This window comes from Amblyraja radiata, chromosome 2 (genome assembly GCF_010909765.2).
Source record: "Amblyraja radiata isolate CabotCenter1 chromosome 2, sAmbRad1.1.pri, whole genome shotgun sequence".
NCBI classification, from domain to species: Eukaryota; Metazoa; Chordata; class Chondrichthyes; order Rajiformes; family Rajidae; genus Amblyraja; species Amblyraja radiata.
In genome coordinates this window covers 24,364,376-24,381,067 of record NC_045957.1, presented here as the reverse complement: position 1 = coordinate 24,381,067, position 16,692 = coordinate 24,364,376, and the positions used below count along the sequence as shown (strand labels likewise).

Sequence of the window (16,692 nt, the reverse complement as noted above, 5' to 3'; positions counted from 1 at the left end):
CTAAATTCTAGCGAGTACAAGCCGAGTCTATCCAGTCTTTCTTCATATGAAAGTCTTGACATCCCAGGAATCAGTCTGGTGAACCTTCTCTGTACTCCCTCTATGGCAAGAATGTCTTTCCTCAGATTAGGAGACCAAAACTGTATGCAATACTCCAGGTGTGGTCTCACCAAGACCCTGGACAACTGCAGTAGAACCTCCCTGCTCCTATACTCAAATCCGTTTGCTATGAATGCTAACATACCATTCGCTTTCTTCACTGCCTGCTGCACCTGCATGCCTACTTTTAATGACTGGTGTACCATGACACCCAGGTCTCGTTGCATCTCCCCTTTTCCTAATCGGCCACCATTCAGATAATAGTCTACTTTCCTGTTTTTGCCACCAAAGTGGATAACCTCACATTGATCCACATTATACTGCATCTGCCATGCATTTGCCCACTCACCCAGCCTATCCAAGTCACCTTGCAGCCTCCTCACAGCTAACACTGCCCCCCAGCTTCGTGTCATCCGCAAACTTGGAGATGTTGCATTTAATTCCCTCGTCCAAATCATTAATATATATTGTAAATAGCTGGGGTCCCAGCACTGAGCCTTGCGGTACCCCACTAGTCACTGCCTGCCATTGTGAAAAAGACCCGTTTACTCCTACTCTTTGCTTCCTGTCTGCCAGCCAGTTCTCTATCCACATCAATACTGAACCCCCAATACCGTGTGCTTTAAGTTTGTATACTAATCTCTTATGTGGGACCTTGTCGAAAGTCTTCTGAAAGTCCAGATATAACACATCCACTGGTTCTCCCTTATCTACTCTACTAGTTACATCCTCGAAAAATTCTATAAGATTCGTCAGACATGATTTACCTTTCATAAATCCATGCTGACTTTGTCCAATGATTTCACCACTTTCCAAATGTGCTGCTATCCCATCTTTAATAACTGATTCTAGCAGTTTCCCCACTACCGATGTTAGACTAACTGGTCTGTATTTCCGGCAGATTATTTGTGTTTTCGTTAGTGAAGACAGAACCAAAGTAGTTATTCAATTGGTCTGCCATGTCCTTGTTCCCCATGATCAATTCACCTGTTTCTGGCTGCAAGGGACCTACATTTGTTTTAACTAATCTTTTTCTCTTCACATATCTATAAAAACTTTAGCAATCAGTTTTTATGTTCCCTGACAGTTTTCTTTCATAATCTATTTTCCCTTTCCTAATTAAGCCATTTGTCCTCCTCTGCTGGACTCTGAATTTCTCCCAGTTCTCTAGTAGGCTGCTTTTTCTGGTTAATTGGTATGCTTCATCTTTTGTTTTGATACTATCCCTGATTTCCCTTGTTATCCATGGATGCACTAGCTTCCCTGATTTATTCTTTTGCCAAACTGGGATGAACAATTGTTGTAGCTCATCCATGCAGTCTTTAAATGCCTTCCATTGCATATCCACCGTCAACCCTTTAAGAATCAATTGCCAGTCTATCTTGGCCAATTCACGTCTCATACCCTCAAAGTTACCTTTCTTTAAGTTAAGGACCCTTGTTTCTGAGTTAACAATGTCACTCTCCATTCTAATGAAGAACTCAACCATATTATGGTCACTCTTGCCCAAGGGGGCACGCACAACAAGACTGCTAACTAACCCTTCCTCATTACTCAATACCCAGTCTAGAATAGCCTGCTCTCTCGTTGGTTCCTCTACATGTTGGGTGGTGGCTGGTGTGGGCAAGTTGTGGGCAATATTGGCTGGTGTGGGCAAGTTGCTCTATGATTCTATGAAACTTAGGTGCCAGTTACAGCATCAAACTGTGCTCCTAATTCTACCTTCTTGTCCTTGGTCTTGCTTTTGCTGTTTGCTTTGGTTCAGGCACTATTTCTCTCTCAATTACTTGTATAATTGGAGACACAATGTTCAAAAGTTTGTTAAAAAGCGCCGCGCGGTCACCTACAGCAACCCCTTTCTTCCCTAACACCCCAGAGCTCTGCAGCCACACGCTCTCATCCAGACCACGGCTCGGTACATTTACACAGGTACACTGTTCACTGTGCTCCACAAGAGTTCCTCCACGTTCCCATCCTCCACAAATGCCTTCTGATGAAGCACACAGTGACATTGCACAACAGTAGAAAAAAAGAATTGCAGATACAGGTACTGCATTATACCAAAGATAGACACAATGTGCTGGATTAACTCAGCTGGTCAGGCAGCATCTTTGGAGAAAAGGAATAGGTGATGTTTCAAGTCGGGACCCTTCCTCCCAACCCGAAACGTCATCTATCCTTAATCTCCAGAAATGTTGCCTGACCGCTGAGCTACGCCACCACTTTGTGTCTATCCCAATCTAATCATGTTGTTTGAAAATAATGTGTTTCGCATGGACATATTGTATTATGGTCTTATATTCTTAAAGCAGAATTTGATGGATTCTAGATTTCTTGAGGGACCAATTTGCCTCCGGGGATGAATAAAGTTTTATCGTATCGATTAGTAAGGGTGTCAAAGGTTATGGGGAGAGAGAGAGAAATAGATCTGCCAGTTTTGAATAATGGAGTAGGCTCGATGGGCTGAATGGCCTAATTCTGCTCCTATGTCTTATGAACTAAACCCTTGAGCAAACCAAGTGCAATGATTGCCACCCAACTGCACCAGTCTCGGCATCCAACTGCATCTACCCCAGCACCCAACCTTGGAAACAAACTATACCCAACTTCAGCACCCAACTGCATCAACCTCGGCACCTAACTGCTTCTACCCGGGCACTCAACTGTACCCAATCTCAGCACACAATTCCCCCGAAACTCGGCATCCAACTAGATCTATCCTGGCACCCAATCCCGGCACCCAACCCCGGCACCCCACTGCACCCAACTGCATTACCGCAGCACCCAACGGTACACAACTGCACCCAACCCTGGAACCCAACTGTACTCAATCTTGGCAAGCAATCATGCCACTCAACTGCACCCAACCCTGTCACCCAACTGTACTCAACCTCTGCACCCAACTTAGCAATCGATTGCACCTACCCTGGCATCCGACTGTATCCAACCCTGGCACCCAACTGCACCCAACTACACCCAATGTTTGCGCCCAACTGTTCAAAGATACTTTACTGTACAGTGGACAGTGGTACAGTAAAATTCTTTTTTACCGTACAATTCAGTATAAATCTTACTATACATAGACACAAGTACTTAAAAACAAGAGTGTAAGAACAGTAGATTCACTGACACAGGACACAGCGGTAGCCACGTTTACAGTGCTAGGCTTCAAGCCGATGCATCCAACCTCTTCATGGGATCTAAACAAGCTAATAATGTTGAGAGAAATAAGGAACTGGTTTACACAAAAAAATACACAGTGATGGCATAACTCAGTAGGTCATGCAGCATCTATGGAGGACATGGAAAGGTGATGTTTCGGGTCGGGACCCTTCTTCAGACTGATTATTGCTGACAACAGTTGTAAGGCAACGTTGCTCCACGTCTTCAAATTAGCAATCATCAGCTCTCTCTTTATCCATATTTAGACTTTAGAGCTCCAGCACAGAAACAGGCCCTTCAGCCCACCAAGCCCGCACTGGCCAGCGATCACCCTACACACTAGGGACAATTTACAGAAGCCAATCAACCTACAAACATGTACGTCTTTGGAGTGTGGGAGGAAACCGGAGCACCCGGAGAAAACCCATGTGGTCACAGGGAGGACGTACAAGCTTCATACAGTCAGCAGCCTTAGCCAGGATTGAACCCAGGTCTCAGGGTGCTGTAAGGCAGCAACTCTGCCACCCAGATCTACATCTTTAGAGCAATTTGTTAGTTGATTCGAAATGTAATGAAGTCAGCATGAGAGGCATAGGCACCTTGTGGCTTGGAATGATAAAAGTGCAGTTACTGCAAGAATGAAAGATAATATAAGGATAGGGCAGAAGTTCAGAAGGGAAGGAATCAGTATAGACAGAGGAGGAAGTCGATAATCTTTTAGAATTGCTTCAGAAATGTTGTGGGAAAAGGAATATTAATATTTTGATTTTACGAGAATCGACATCCAAGACTAATAAGCAAATCAATAAATGCTCTCCTGCAGAAAGATTGCTGAGGAGTCAGCTTAGGACCATCAGCCCGAGCAATTTATTCCCTCCATCATTCATTTTCTATTCTACTTGGCATTTCACTGAAATTTGTACTGGTTAACGGAGGTTTCAAGCACTTACCAACCATGTGTTTTCTGACGTGAGCCATCGTATAAAATTTCTTTTCGCAGATTTCACAGGAGAATTTTTTCTCTGCATAACCGTGGACTATTTTATTGTGCTCGTGAAGGGACCAGAGCTTCTTAAATGCCTTCCCACAGGTGACACACTGAAATACAAGACAGAAGAACAGTTTGTTGAACAAAAAAGTGATAACTTTAAGCTATTCTCTAATGGCAAAAAGCAAAGTGGAGAACATTTAACTTTGTATGCGTGGTCAGCTAGTTCGCGATACCCGTTCCAACACCGCCGATCCAAACTCTCTACGTTGTACATCACTTAAGCTTGAAATAGGATGGACAGCTGAGGAAAATTGAGAGATGGTGTTTAAGGGTCGGGTCCCTCCTTCAGACTATTTGCGTAGACAAACAAAATTGCTGGAGCAACTCGACAGGCGAGGCAGCATTTAAGTTATCAGCATTGAAATACTGCAATCTATAAAACATTAACAGACATTTTGACAAGGAATTCATACATCACCCATGGACCACATGACCGACTGGTCATTCAGTAGAAAATACTGATTATAGCTGAATTTTACAGACCTATCCTCGTTTCCATAAAATCCAATGGATCCCATGACATTTTCTACCTCCACTCTCTCCCCTCACAACCCCAGCACTCAAATTCCCAAATGATGATTGAATTTTCATTTCCGCTATCTTGCAAATGAAAGCTGGTTGTAAAAGAAGAGATTAAGTAGGCTGGGCCTATTTCTTATATCCTAGGCCTGAATGTGTCACTTCAGGAATCTGCTATGATTATGCTTATATGCCAAATGAATACATCAAACTGGATTAGGAGGGAGGACTGATCATATTTCTCAACTCCGTCAACATAATTGGGACCACAGATTGATGGCAAGTAAATAAGTCAAATCTGGTTTTAATCACACATTCCCTTTATATGAAAAAAGAGCAAGTGCTGGATTGGATAAGTCAGTGGGTCAGGTAGCATCTCTGGAGAACATGGATAGATGTGGTTTTGGGTCAGGAGCCTTTTTCCACATTCACCAGGGATGCTGTCAAACCCACTGAGTTACTCCAGTATTCTGTGATTTTATTTTGTAAAGCAGCATCAGCAGTTCCTTGTGTCTACATTTTCCATCATCCAAAATATTAAAATTCTCTTCACTTTGGTAAAAAGCAGTGATTTTGGGAACAAGTTGAAGGAGAACAAGTTGGGCAGCATAGCGGCACAGTGGTAGAGATGCTGCCTTACAGCGCCAGAGACACGGGTTCAAATCTGACTACGGGCACTGTACAGATTTTGTACGTTCTCCCTGTGACCGTGTGGGTTTCCTCCGGGTGCTCCGGTTTCCTCCCACACTCTAAAGACATACAGGTTTGTAGGTTAATTGACTTTGGTATATTGTAAATTGACCCTAGCGTGCAGGATAATACTAGTGGGGTGATCGCACGTCGACGCAGACTCAGTGGGCCAAAGCCACATTTCCACGCTGTATCTCTAAAGTCTAAAAGAGAACAATGTCCTGAGGAATGATTAATGTTGGAGCAATGGACAATACGACATGCAGGTTGGCCCATGCTGTTATAGATCATAGAACATTACAGCTCAGGAACAGGCCCTTCCGGCCCACCACGTCTATGTTGAACATGATGCCAAACTAAACCAAACCCTTCTGCTTGCATGTGATCCATACCCCCTCCATATTCATATTCAGAACTAAAAGCCTATTAAACGCCACTATCATATCTGCTTCTACCACCACTCCTGGCAGCATGCTTGAGGCACCCACCACTCTGTGGTGGAAAAAAACTTGCACTGCACGTCTCCTTTAAGCTTTCCCACTCTCACCTTAAAGCAATGCACCTAATATTTGATATTAGCACCATGGGGGAAAAGATTTTGGCTGTCTACCCTACCCATGCCTCTCACAAATTCATATACTTCTATCAGGGCTCCCCACAACCTCTGACGCTCCAGAGAAAACAATCCAAGTTTGTCCAAGCTCTCCTTATGGCTAAAATCCTCTACTCCAGGCAGCATTCTGGTAACCCTCTTTTACACCCTCTCCAACCCTCATCCTTCCTGTAATGGGGTGACCAGAGCTGCACACAACACTCCAAATGCGGCCTAACCAAGGTCCTATAAACTTGAAGATAGAGACAAGATGCTGGAGCAACTCAGCAAGTCAGGCAGCATCTCTGGAGTAAAAGGATGGGTAATGTTTCGGGTCAGGACGCTTCATCAGACTATAAAGTTGAACATAACTTCTCGACTCTTATACTCAATGCTCGACCGATGAAGTTAAAGAAACCATGTGGCTTGTTTACCACTCTGTCGACGTGAGTTGTTACTTTCATGAAGCTACGAATCCCTCTGTACATTAATAGTGTTAAGGGTCATGCAATTAACTGTATACTTTCAATTGACCTCATAAAAAGCAACAACTTGCACTTGCTCCTTTTAAACTGTCCCCCTCACATCTGTAAATCCTGCTCTACCCTAGGACAGCCTTTTTCCCTGTCTGCAACTCCACCAATTTTCGTGTTGTTTGCAAGTTTCTCTACTCTCGCTACACCTACGACTGCATCTCCACTGACTCCTCTGTCAAGCTTGTCAAGTTTGCGGACAACACAACCCTGATTGGACTGATCCAGGATGGAGAGGAATCTGCCTACAGACAGGAAGTGTCACAGCTGGCGTCCTGGTGCCATCGCAACAATCTGGAGCTCAATGCTCTTAAGACAGTGGAATTGATAGTAGACTTTAGGAGAGCTCCCCCTCCCCTGATCCCACTCACCATCAACAACACCACAGTCACATCTGTGGAGTCTTTTAAGTTCCTGGGAACCATCATCTCCAAGGATCTTAAGTGGGGGGCTACCATCGACTCCACAGTCAAAAAGGCACAACAGAGGATGTACTTCTTACGGCAGCTGAGGAAGCACAGGCAATGATGGTCCAATTCTATACTGCCATCGTAGAGCCTGTCTTCACCTTTTCCATCAGGGTCTGGTTTGGCTCAGCCAACAAGTACAACATCCAGAGGCTACAGCGAATCATCTGATCAGCAGAGAAGGTTATTGGCTGCAACCTTCCCTCCATTGACGGACTGTACACTGCAAGGGCCAGGAAGCGAGTGGGTAAGATCATCTCTGACCCCTCTCACCCCGGCCACAAAATCTTTGAATCACTTCCCTCTGAAAGGCGACTCCAGACTGTCAAAGCTGCTACAGCCAGACATAAAAACAGCTTTTTTCCACGAGTAGTAGCTCTACTCAATAACCAAAAATCTGTCGCCTCCTTTTGCTCTGGGTATTTTATTTAATGCACATGTTTAATCAATAATGTTTTATTATTAATGTTTAATGTTTTTATGTATCATTCCTAACTGTCACTGTATGTCATGTTGTCACTTGTGGGGGGAGCACCAAGGCAAATTCCTTGTATGTGAATATTTGGCCAATAAACTTATTAATTCATTCAAGTTTAGGAACCAAGCCATGCACATTTTCTGCATTTACACAGGTTCACTGCCAGGAAGGCTGATCTGACGAGTGTGACATGGTACAGGTACTCCCATGGCTGGCAGTGCTTGTGCCGTCATTCCGATGCCCTTCTGCTTAAAGCGGATGAACCAAAGTCCTATAAAGCTGTAACAGGCTTTGCTGACTCTTGTAGTCAATACCTGACCAATGAAGGCAATGAAAGCGGACAGCACCCGAGGTCAGGATCGAACCCGAATCTCTGGCGCTGTGAGGCAGCGGCTCTACCTGCTGCGCCACTATGCCCTTCAATGTGCAGTCTTTTCAACTCGTTGGTCCAGAGTGGCGATGTGGCTGGACCTGACACTTTGGTGTGGGATGGAGCTAAGTTCACCTCATGTCACGGTCAGAGTCATAGTTGGCAAGTTCTTTGAGGTGCTCCTTCCACTGGGTGCAGATTGCTTCTATATCTTTGATACAGTTCCCACATCTTGGTTGCGCTGTAGTAGAGTTGCTGCCTTACAGCGCCAGTGCCCGGGGTTCAATCTGACTACAGGTACTCTCTGTACGAAGTTTGCACTTTCTCCTTGTGGCCATGTGGGATTCCTCTGGGTGCGGCGGTTTCCTCCCAAATTCCAAAGACGTGCAGATTTGTAGGTTAATTGGTTTCTGTAAATTGTGCCTAGTGTGCAGGATGGAACTAGCGTGAACGGGTGATCGTTGGTCGGCGCAGACTCTGTGGGCTGAAGAGCCCGTTTCCACGCTGCATCTCCATGCTCCTTGTGTTGATCAATCAGTGTCTGGGCCTCCAGCACTATTCCTTTCCATTTTCTGCCCTTAAGATCATGGGTTTTCTGTTTATCGATTTGAATCTGACACGTAATTCCCAATCAGTCCTTTAGAGGACACAATCTCACATTTAAAAAGCAAACGTCACATCTTAGTTTTAGTTTTAGAGATACAGCTTAGAAACAGGCACTTTGGCCAACCGAGTCCATGCCGACCTACCGTTCACACTAGTTCTATGTTATCCTACTCTCTCATCCACTCCCTACACACTGGGGGCAATTTACAAAGGCCAATTAGCCTACAGACCCGCATGTCTTTGGGATGCGGGAGGAAACCAGAGCACCCGGAGAAAACCCACGTGGTCACAGGAAGTACGTGCAAATTCCACACAGACAGCAGCTGAGATTAGGATTGAAAACGTAGTTTAGTTTAGAGATACAGCATGGACCTTGTACACTAGCACTGGGGTGCTGCGAGGCGGCTGCCAGCTGCGCTGCCCCGCACATTTTTACCGTCCCCACTAACATCTGTTAGATACAATGTATGTCTATACAGTGAACCAATTTACTGCAGAGCAATATTACCAGTGTATGTGAAAGTCCGCAGTGCGTGCATGCATGTGGCTAAACACTCCATCAACATATTACCCTATCAGCCACATCAGGTCTGCAAACACCCCAACCACCAATCCCGAAAGGAAGACTTTAGACTTTTGAGATACAGCGCGAGTCTGCACCGACCAGCAATCACCCCTTACACTAACGCTATCCTACACACTGGGGACAATTTACAATTTTACCGAAGCCAATTATCCCACAAACCTGTACGTCTTTGTAATATGGGAGGAAACCGGAGCATCCAGAGAAAATTCACGCGTCACAGGAGGAACGTACAAACTCCGTACAGATGGCACCCATAGTCAGGGTCGAACACTCGTCTTACTGACGCAGCAAGGCAGAAACTCTAACGCTGTGGCACTGTGCCGCCCCTGAGCTGCAGTCCAATTCTTATAAGGAAGATTTTTTTAAATGTACAATACGAGGCTCTACAGTTCCACATTAAAATCACTGGACACCGACCAACATTCTTTATCTGGCTTTTCCCACTTTCAACCTCCACAAATGCCGTCATGAGCATCCCAAAACTTTCTCACCTCTAACCTATTCCCAACTGTTTGCCTCTCCAATCTACTTGGTATTCATTAAACTATTAGCAACACAGGGTTATTAAGATAACTGTTAATGATACTGTCTATTCTGATGCATTAAACAATTTGCACCATCCCTCATGGCAAATATAACATTTCTGTACGCATTCTTCCGGCACAGTATTGCTGTTGGTAGAGCCACTGCCTCACAGCGCCAGAGACCCGGGTGTGATCCTAACCTCGGGTGCTGTCTGCGGAGAGTATGCACGTCCTCCCTGTGACTGCATGGGTTTCCTCCGCATGCTTCGGTTTCCTCTTCCATCCCAAAGACGTGCAGAATAATTGGCCTCTGTAAATTTCCCCCAGTGTGCAGGCAGTGGGTGGGAAAGTGGGAAATTATAGTGTGAACGGGTGTAAGGCAGCCAATCTACCTCTGCTCTACTGCGTTGCCTTTATGTACAGGCAGATAAGAGTTGGAATGGGTGACCGGTCTGAAGAACGGTCTCGCCGCGAAACGTCACCCATTCCTTCTCTCCACAGATGCTGCCTCTCCCGCTGAGTTATTCCAGCTTTTTGTGTCTATTTTCAGTTTAAACCAGCATCTGTAATTTCTTCTTACACAGATAAGAGTAGGTCTTGGCAATGTGTTCGGCACAGACATTGTGGGCCAAAGAGCATGTTCTTGTGCTATACTGCTCTATCACTATCTTCATTTGATAAAACATCAATAAAATGTGTTTTTTTATAAAGTTAACATCCATGTAATTTGCGCACTCTACCCCAAGTTATAGTAGTCTGTAGATCCTGCCTGCTAAACAAATGTATTACCCATCACACAGTGGCGTAGTAGTTGAGTTGCTGCCTCACATCGCTTCTGACCCGGGTTCGATCCCAACCTCGGGCGCTGTCTGTACAGAGTTTGTACATAATCCCTGTGAATGTGTGGGTTTTCTCCGGGTGTCCCAGTTTCCTCCCACACTTCAAAGACGTGCCGGTTTGTAGGTTAATTAGCTTCTGTGAATTGTAAATTGCCCTCTTTGTGTAGGATAGTAGTGTACAGGGTGATCGCTGGTCGGTGCAGACCTGGTGTGTCTAAAGTAAACTAAAGTAAACATATTCCCAGAATACATTACAATAATAATCATTAGCTTATTGGCAGCAGGATGGTTTCTCATTTAAAAATCAATTTTTGACAAAGAACTGCAAGAATGAATGATTCCTCCCATTTCACATGGTGATCAAATATCATGTGTAATATCTCATGATTATGCAAGCATTATACAAATGAAATCTCAAGACAATTTTGGTGAATAATTTACAACTCATTGAGATTAACTACTGGTGCCCTGAACTCATCATCAAACATCACAAGCTATTTTGACGGCTTCTGGCAACAGCACATTTCAAGTCTCTGATATCCACAACGGAGCAAATCTCTGGGGTTTAGACTGGTTTCTCATTCTGTTTCAATCTTCCCCCCTCAATTGCTAAGCCTTTAAAGGCCCTCTTTACCTTCCACATCTATCTGCAGATGTTAGTTTTCAAAAAAACACACAAAGTGCTGGAGTAACTCAGCTGGAAGCAGGGGCCCAACACAAAATGCCACCTATGCATGTCCTCCAGAGAGGCTGCCTGACCTGCTGAGTTACTCCGGCACTATGCGTCTTTTTTTCCATTGAATATTACTAGCAGGCTCAATATTGTGCGGTAGACTCTCCACTCCAAGCTACCTGACTCCCCCCTTACTGTCTGCAACCACCTAACTTATACCTTTTCCGACTTTTAGAGATATAGCGCGGAAACAGGCCGTTCAGCCCACCGTGAAAGTGCCGACCAGCGATCACCTCATACACTAGCACTCTTCTACACTCCAGTGACAATTTACAAATATTTTACCAAAGCCAATTAACCGACAAATCTCTATGTCTTTTGAGTGCGGAAGGAAACCGGAACATCCGGAGAAAACCCATGCGATCACAGGGACAAATTCCGTACAGACAGTACCCGTAGTCAGGATCGAACCCGGGTCTCAGGTGCTGTAAGGCAGCAAATCTACCGCTGCACCACTGGCCATCCCATCCGAGTGGTGGTGCCATCGAGTGTGGCAGCCTCGCCTGCAGCTGTTCGTCCTTCACCCTTTTTTTAATTTTTAGTTTGTCAAAATGTTTTGTTTTGGAGGCCTTTTAGTCTTTTTATGTGAGGGATGGGGATGGGGGGGGGGGGGGGAGGGGTGGGAACGGGGAAGCTGTTTTTTCCAGTCGCTACCTGGTCGAGGATGCGTCCGAGCCGCATCTTCGCCCCCTCCTCGCGGACTACTATCTGGATTAGCACGGCCTTTCCTGTCGGAGACCGGCCAGAGCTTCAGCAGCGGCGCAGCACTGATGTACGATCACAGAGCGAGCAATGCCTTACCCGGGCCGCCGAGTGGGAAACTCCGGAGTGCTGGGACTGCCGACTTCAACATCGTGGAGCTGTGGTCTGCAGAGCTTCCAGCTGTGGGCAGCGCTGACTTTAACACCGCGGAGCCTGGGATCTTTCGCCGAGGATCGCTAGTGTTGGAGCTCCGCCTGTGGACTTCGGGAGCCGTGGTCTCCGGTAGGAAACGGCCATTTCGGAACTCCAAGCCGCTGAGAGTGTTCTTCCGACGCCAGAGCACCATCAGCCGACAAGAGGGCAAGAAAAATCGGGCCCGTAGCGGCGACTGCGGAGGCCTCAATAGGCCCCGACCACGGGTGAACAGAGGAAGAGGACTGAACTTTGTTGCCTTCCCTCACAGTGGGAAACGTTGATTCTGCTGTGGGGGATGTTTTTTATGTTTAATGTTAAATTCTATAGTGTTGTGTTTATCTTATTTGTGTGCTGCATGGTAACTCAAATTCCACTGCACCAATTGGTGTATGTGACAATAAATGTCCTTTGTCCTTGCCCTTGAGATAGACCACTTTCTACTGCCATCTCATTTACGTTATTCTAGTTTAGTGTATTATTGTCAGGTGTACTGAAGTACAGTAAAAAGCTTTCATTTGAGTTAAAAAAAACTATACAATCAGGTCGACCACAGTGCACAGATAAAGGATAAAGGGTATTACGTTTAGTGCAAGATAAAGTCCAGTAAAGTCCGATTAAAGATAGTCTGAGGGTCTCCAATGAGGTAGATAGTAGCTCAGGACCGCTCTGTGGCTGGTGATAGGATGGTTCAGTTGCCTGATGGCATCTGTGAAGAAACTGTCCCGAATCAGGAGGTGTGCATTTCCAAACTTCTGTACCTCTTGCCTGATGGGAGGGGGGAGGGGGGAGGAGGGAGTGACCGGAGTGAGACTAGACCTTGATTATCCTGGAGGCCTTGTCATGACAGCGTGACGTGTAGATGGAGTCAATGGAAGGGAGGCTGGTTTGCACTCCAGCAAAACTTCTGTCTTATCAACTCAAGAAGTCAAGGGTGTTTTATTTTCTCTCCAGTATTACCTTTTACGGTGAAGGTGGAAATATTTAACAGGAAACTGAGGGATAACTTTTTTTACACCAAAGAGTGGTGGGTGTATGGAATGAGCTGCTGGGGGAGGTAGTTGAGGCAGGTATTACCACAACGTTTAAGAAGGTATTAGACAGGTACATGGATAAGATAGGTTTAGAGGGACAGGGGCCAAACGCACGCAGGTGGGACTAGTGTAGGATTAGTGATGGGGCATGTTGGTCAACGTGGGCAAGTTAGGTCGAAGGGCCTTTTTCCACTCTAGACATGCACAAGGATACCCAGTTACCTCAACAATTTGTAGGGAGGGGGGGGGGGGGGGGGGGGGTTTGTCTCTAGAGATATTGCCCGACTTGCTAGGTGTTTTTTTTTAATGAACCTGCATCTTGTGTCTCCATTTTATTGCTTCGCTATTAAATCTAAATTTTCTACTTTGAAGAAATTCTTCTCTGCTCTCCGACAGGGGTTCTGCGAGACCCTCTCTCACTGCTCCCCCTCTGTACTCCATGGATGCTACCCGAGTTTAGTTTTGGGTTAGAGATACGACGTGGAAACAGACCGTTCAGCCCACGCCAACCTGCGATCGCTGCGTACACTAGTGCTATCCTACACACTAGGGACAATTTACAGTTGCCAATTAGCCTACAAACCCGCACGTCTTTGGACTGCAGGAGGAAACTAGAGCACCCGGAGGAAACCCATGCGGTCACAGGAAGAACAGAAGAACTGTCTGTCCGTATAGACAGCAACCGAGGTCGGGATCAAACCCAGGTCTCTGGTGCTGTAAGGCAGCAACTCTACTGCTGCGCCACTCTTCCGCTGAGATACTCCAGCACTTTTGTCTTTTGCTTTGTAAACCAGCACTTACAGTTCTTTTGTGTCTGCACAAGAAGCTAAATGTGAAGGGCACGGGAGGAAGTGTAATACACATTCCTGCTCATATACAAAGAGAAATCACAATTCCATTATGTACTCATTTTGTGGTTTTATACAGCTAAATGTGGCAACACAGCAGGTGACATGCAAATTTAGCTGGGAAAAGACCAGATCTAACATTTAGTCTGGGGGGCGGGGCAAGTTTTTGTTTTACACGGAGGGTGGCGAGTGCCTGAAATGAGTTACTGGGGGTGGTGGTGGAGGCAAGTTAGTGGCGTTCAAGAGATTTTTCAATATTCCAAATTCCACTTTCACATCCTCATTGGCTGAAGTACATGCACGGTTGAAAAAGGAACTGGTACAACAGAGAAGAAACATTTAGACAGGCACATGGATAGGATAGGTTTGGAGGGATATAGGCTAAACACAGGCAGGTGGGACTAATGTAGATGGGACATGATGGTTGGCATGGACAAGTTGGGCCGAAGGCTTGATTCTACGCTGTATGACACCATAACTATAACAGAGAGCAGAGAGAAAAAAATGAGCAAAAACACCAAAAAACAAATCAGTACCCTGCCAATCAGCAATCTCCAAGAGTGCTTCATGGAACAGATGCAACTTGTGGCAAGTTGGTAGACCGCAATCAAAAAAAAGTAGAGAGAGATGCAAATATTGAAATTTACCGTGGGATGCATTTTGTGTCATTCAAACCTCAAGATTACAATCTGAATTTCTTTATTAAACAGCTACTGGGGTTGGAGCCAAAAACCAAATTCCACTATTAATTAGAAACTGCTTGTCGTAGTCATCCGAAGGCAAGAATCTAAATAGCCTGCCATGAGCATATTGTTCTGTACAGGTAGTTCTGCACCACGATAACTGCATTTGTACAAAATCTCACATTAAATAAAATAGATTTATAAAACTATTTTAGACTTTAGGTATACGGCGTGGAAACACGCCCTTTGGCCCACCCAGTCCTTGCCGACCAGCAATCACCCTGAACACTGACACTATCCCACACACTAGGTACAGTTTTAACCAAAGCCAATTAACTCATAAATCTGTATGTCTTTGGAATGTGGGAGGAAACTGGAGCACCCGGAGAAAACCCACGTGGCCACAGGGAGAACGTACAAACTCCGTACAGACAGCACCGGTAGTTAGGATTGAACTCGGGTCTCTGGCGCTGTAAGGCAGTAATGCCCCTGTCCCACTTAGGAAACCTCTGGAGACTTTGCACCCCACGCAAGGTTTCCGTGCGGTTCCTGGAGGTTGCAGGTGGTTGCCGGAGGTTGCAGGTAGTGGAAGCAGGTAGGGAGACTGACAAAACCCTCCGGGAACCTCCTGAAACCGCACGGAAACCTTGGGTGGGGCGCAAAGTCTCCTGAGGTTTCCGTTCAGGTTTCCTAAATGGGACAGGGGCATAACTCTACCGCTTTGCCACTGTGCTGCCCCATCTTTTGACAATGGATAAAGGAGGGTCAGAGAAGGTGCACAACTCAGTATAACAAAGTTAGTTTAGTTTATTGTCACGTGTACCATTGGTACAATGAAAAGCTTTTGTTCCATGCTATATCACAATCACAATAATACTTTAATAGCCAAGTGTGTTGCAACATATGATTCTATATTTGATTCTATAGCCTTGTTACTTCACCACCAGGACTGGCACGATATTTGAGATGGGCTCTAATGGAACAGTGGAAATGTTGATCATTCTTCTCCTCAGCAAACTGGAGCTTGGAGACCAAGTCTAATGTTTAAAACACATATCTGCAGACTTAGTTATCTAATAATTAGATAGTTTAGTTTATTGTCACATGTACTGAGGTACAGCGAAAATTTTTTGTTGCATGCTAACCAGTCAGCGGAAAGATAATACATGATTACAATCAAGCCATCCCCAGTGTAAATACATGATAACGGTAATAATGGTTAGTGCATGATAAAAGTCCGGTAAAGTCCGAATAAAGATAGTCTGAGGAAGGGTCTGAAGAAGGGTCTCGACCCGAAACATCACCTATCCGTCGTCCGGAGATACAGCCTGACCTGCTGAGTTACTCCAGCATTTTGTAACCTTTTATCTAACAGTTCCTGTGGAGCTATTCCACTCAGTATGTATGAGTATATAAGAGACCACACTCGCGCAAGAAGCACGAACAGATTGCACCAGAAATATTGCCAGTCTGTGGTGTGGAAAAAAAGTAATTCTTCCCAAAATGAAAGGCATCAAACCACCAATTTCCTCCTTCAGATACAAAGTAATTAGCATTCCGTCAGCTATTGCTTGGTCTTTTTATTTCCTGTGCTCCTCTTTGTTCCAGCAGCAATATTATGAATGCAATTGGTTTGGATTTCAGCCGTCTGTCAAACCCCTATAATTTTCTCAAAGACTAGTAATTAAAATCACTGAACAACGAGCCACTTCAAGGCAAGGTACAGTTTGTACTGGGCTTGAAGGAAATTACTATGAACTATTACCATTGCCCCTTTGGCACCCGATCAAGTCTCAACCATATAAACACTGATAGAAAATCTCGAGTAAGTACTTTTAATCGGGATATTTTTAGGAGTCCAATATAATGTTGGTCACGTTGCAGAGAATTCTGGTTTCGTTTAGAGATACAGCCCTTCAGCCCACCGAGTCCACGCCAACCAGCGATCCCCGTACACTAGCACTATCCTACACACTAGGGGCAA

At 45.2% G+C, this 16,692-nt stretch overlaps 1 protein-coding gene across 1 annotated transcript in view; it reads right to left on the bottom strand.

Moving 5' to 3' along the window:
* Positions 1 to 16,692, bottom strand: part of zbtb47 (zinc finger and BTB domain containing 47) — a 179,529-nt gene that overhangs the window by 29,858 nt on the left and 132,979 nt on the right. Inside the window, 1 exon segment of the mRNA XM_033043360.1 lies at positions 4,212 to 4,359. Within this exon segment, the coding sequence (XP_032899251.1) occupies positions 4,212 to 4,359 (148 nt within the window).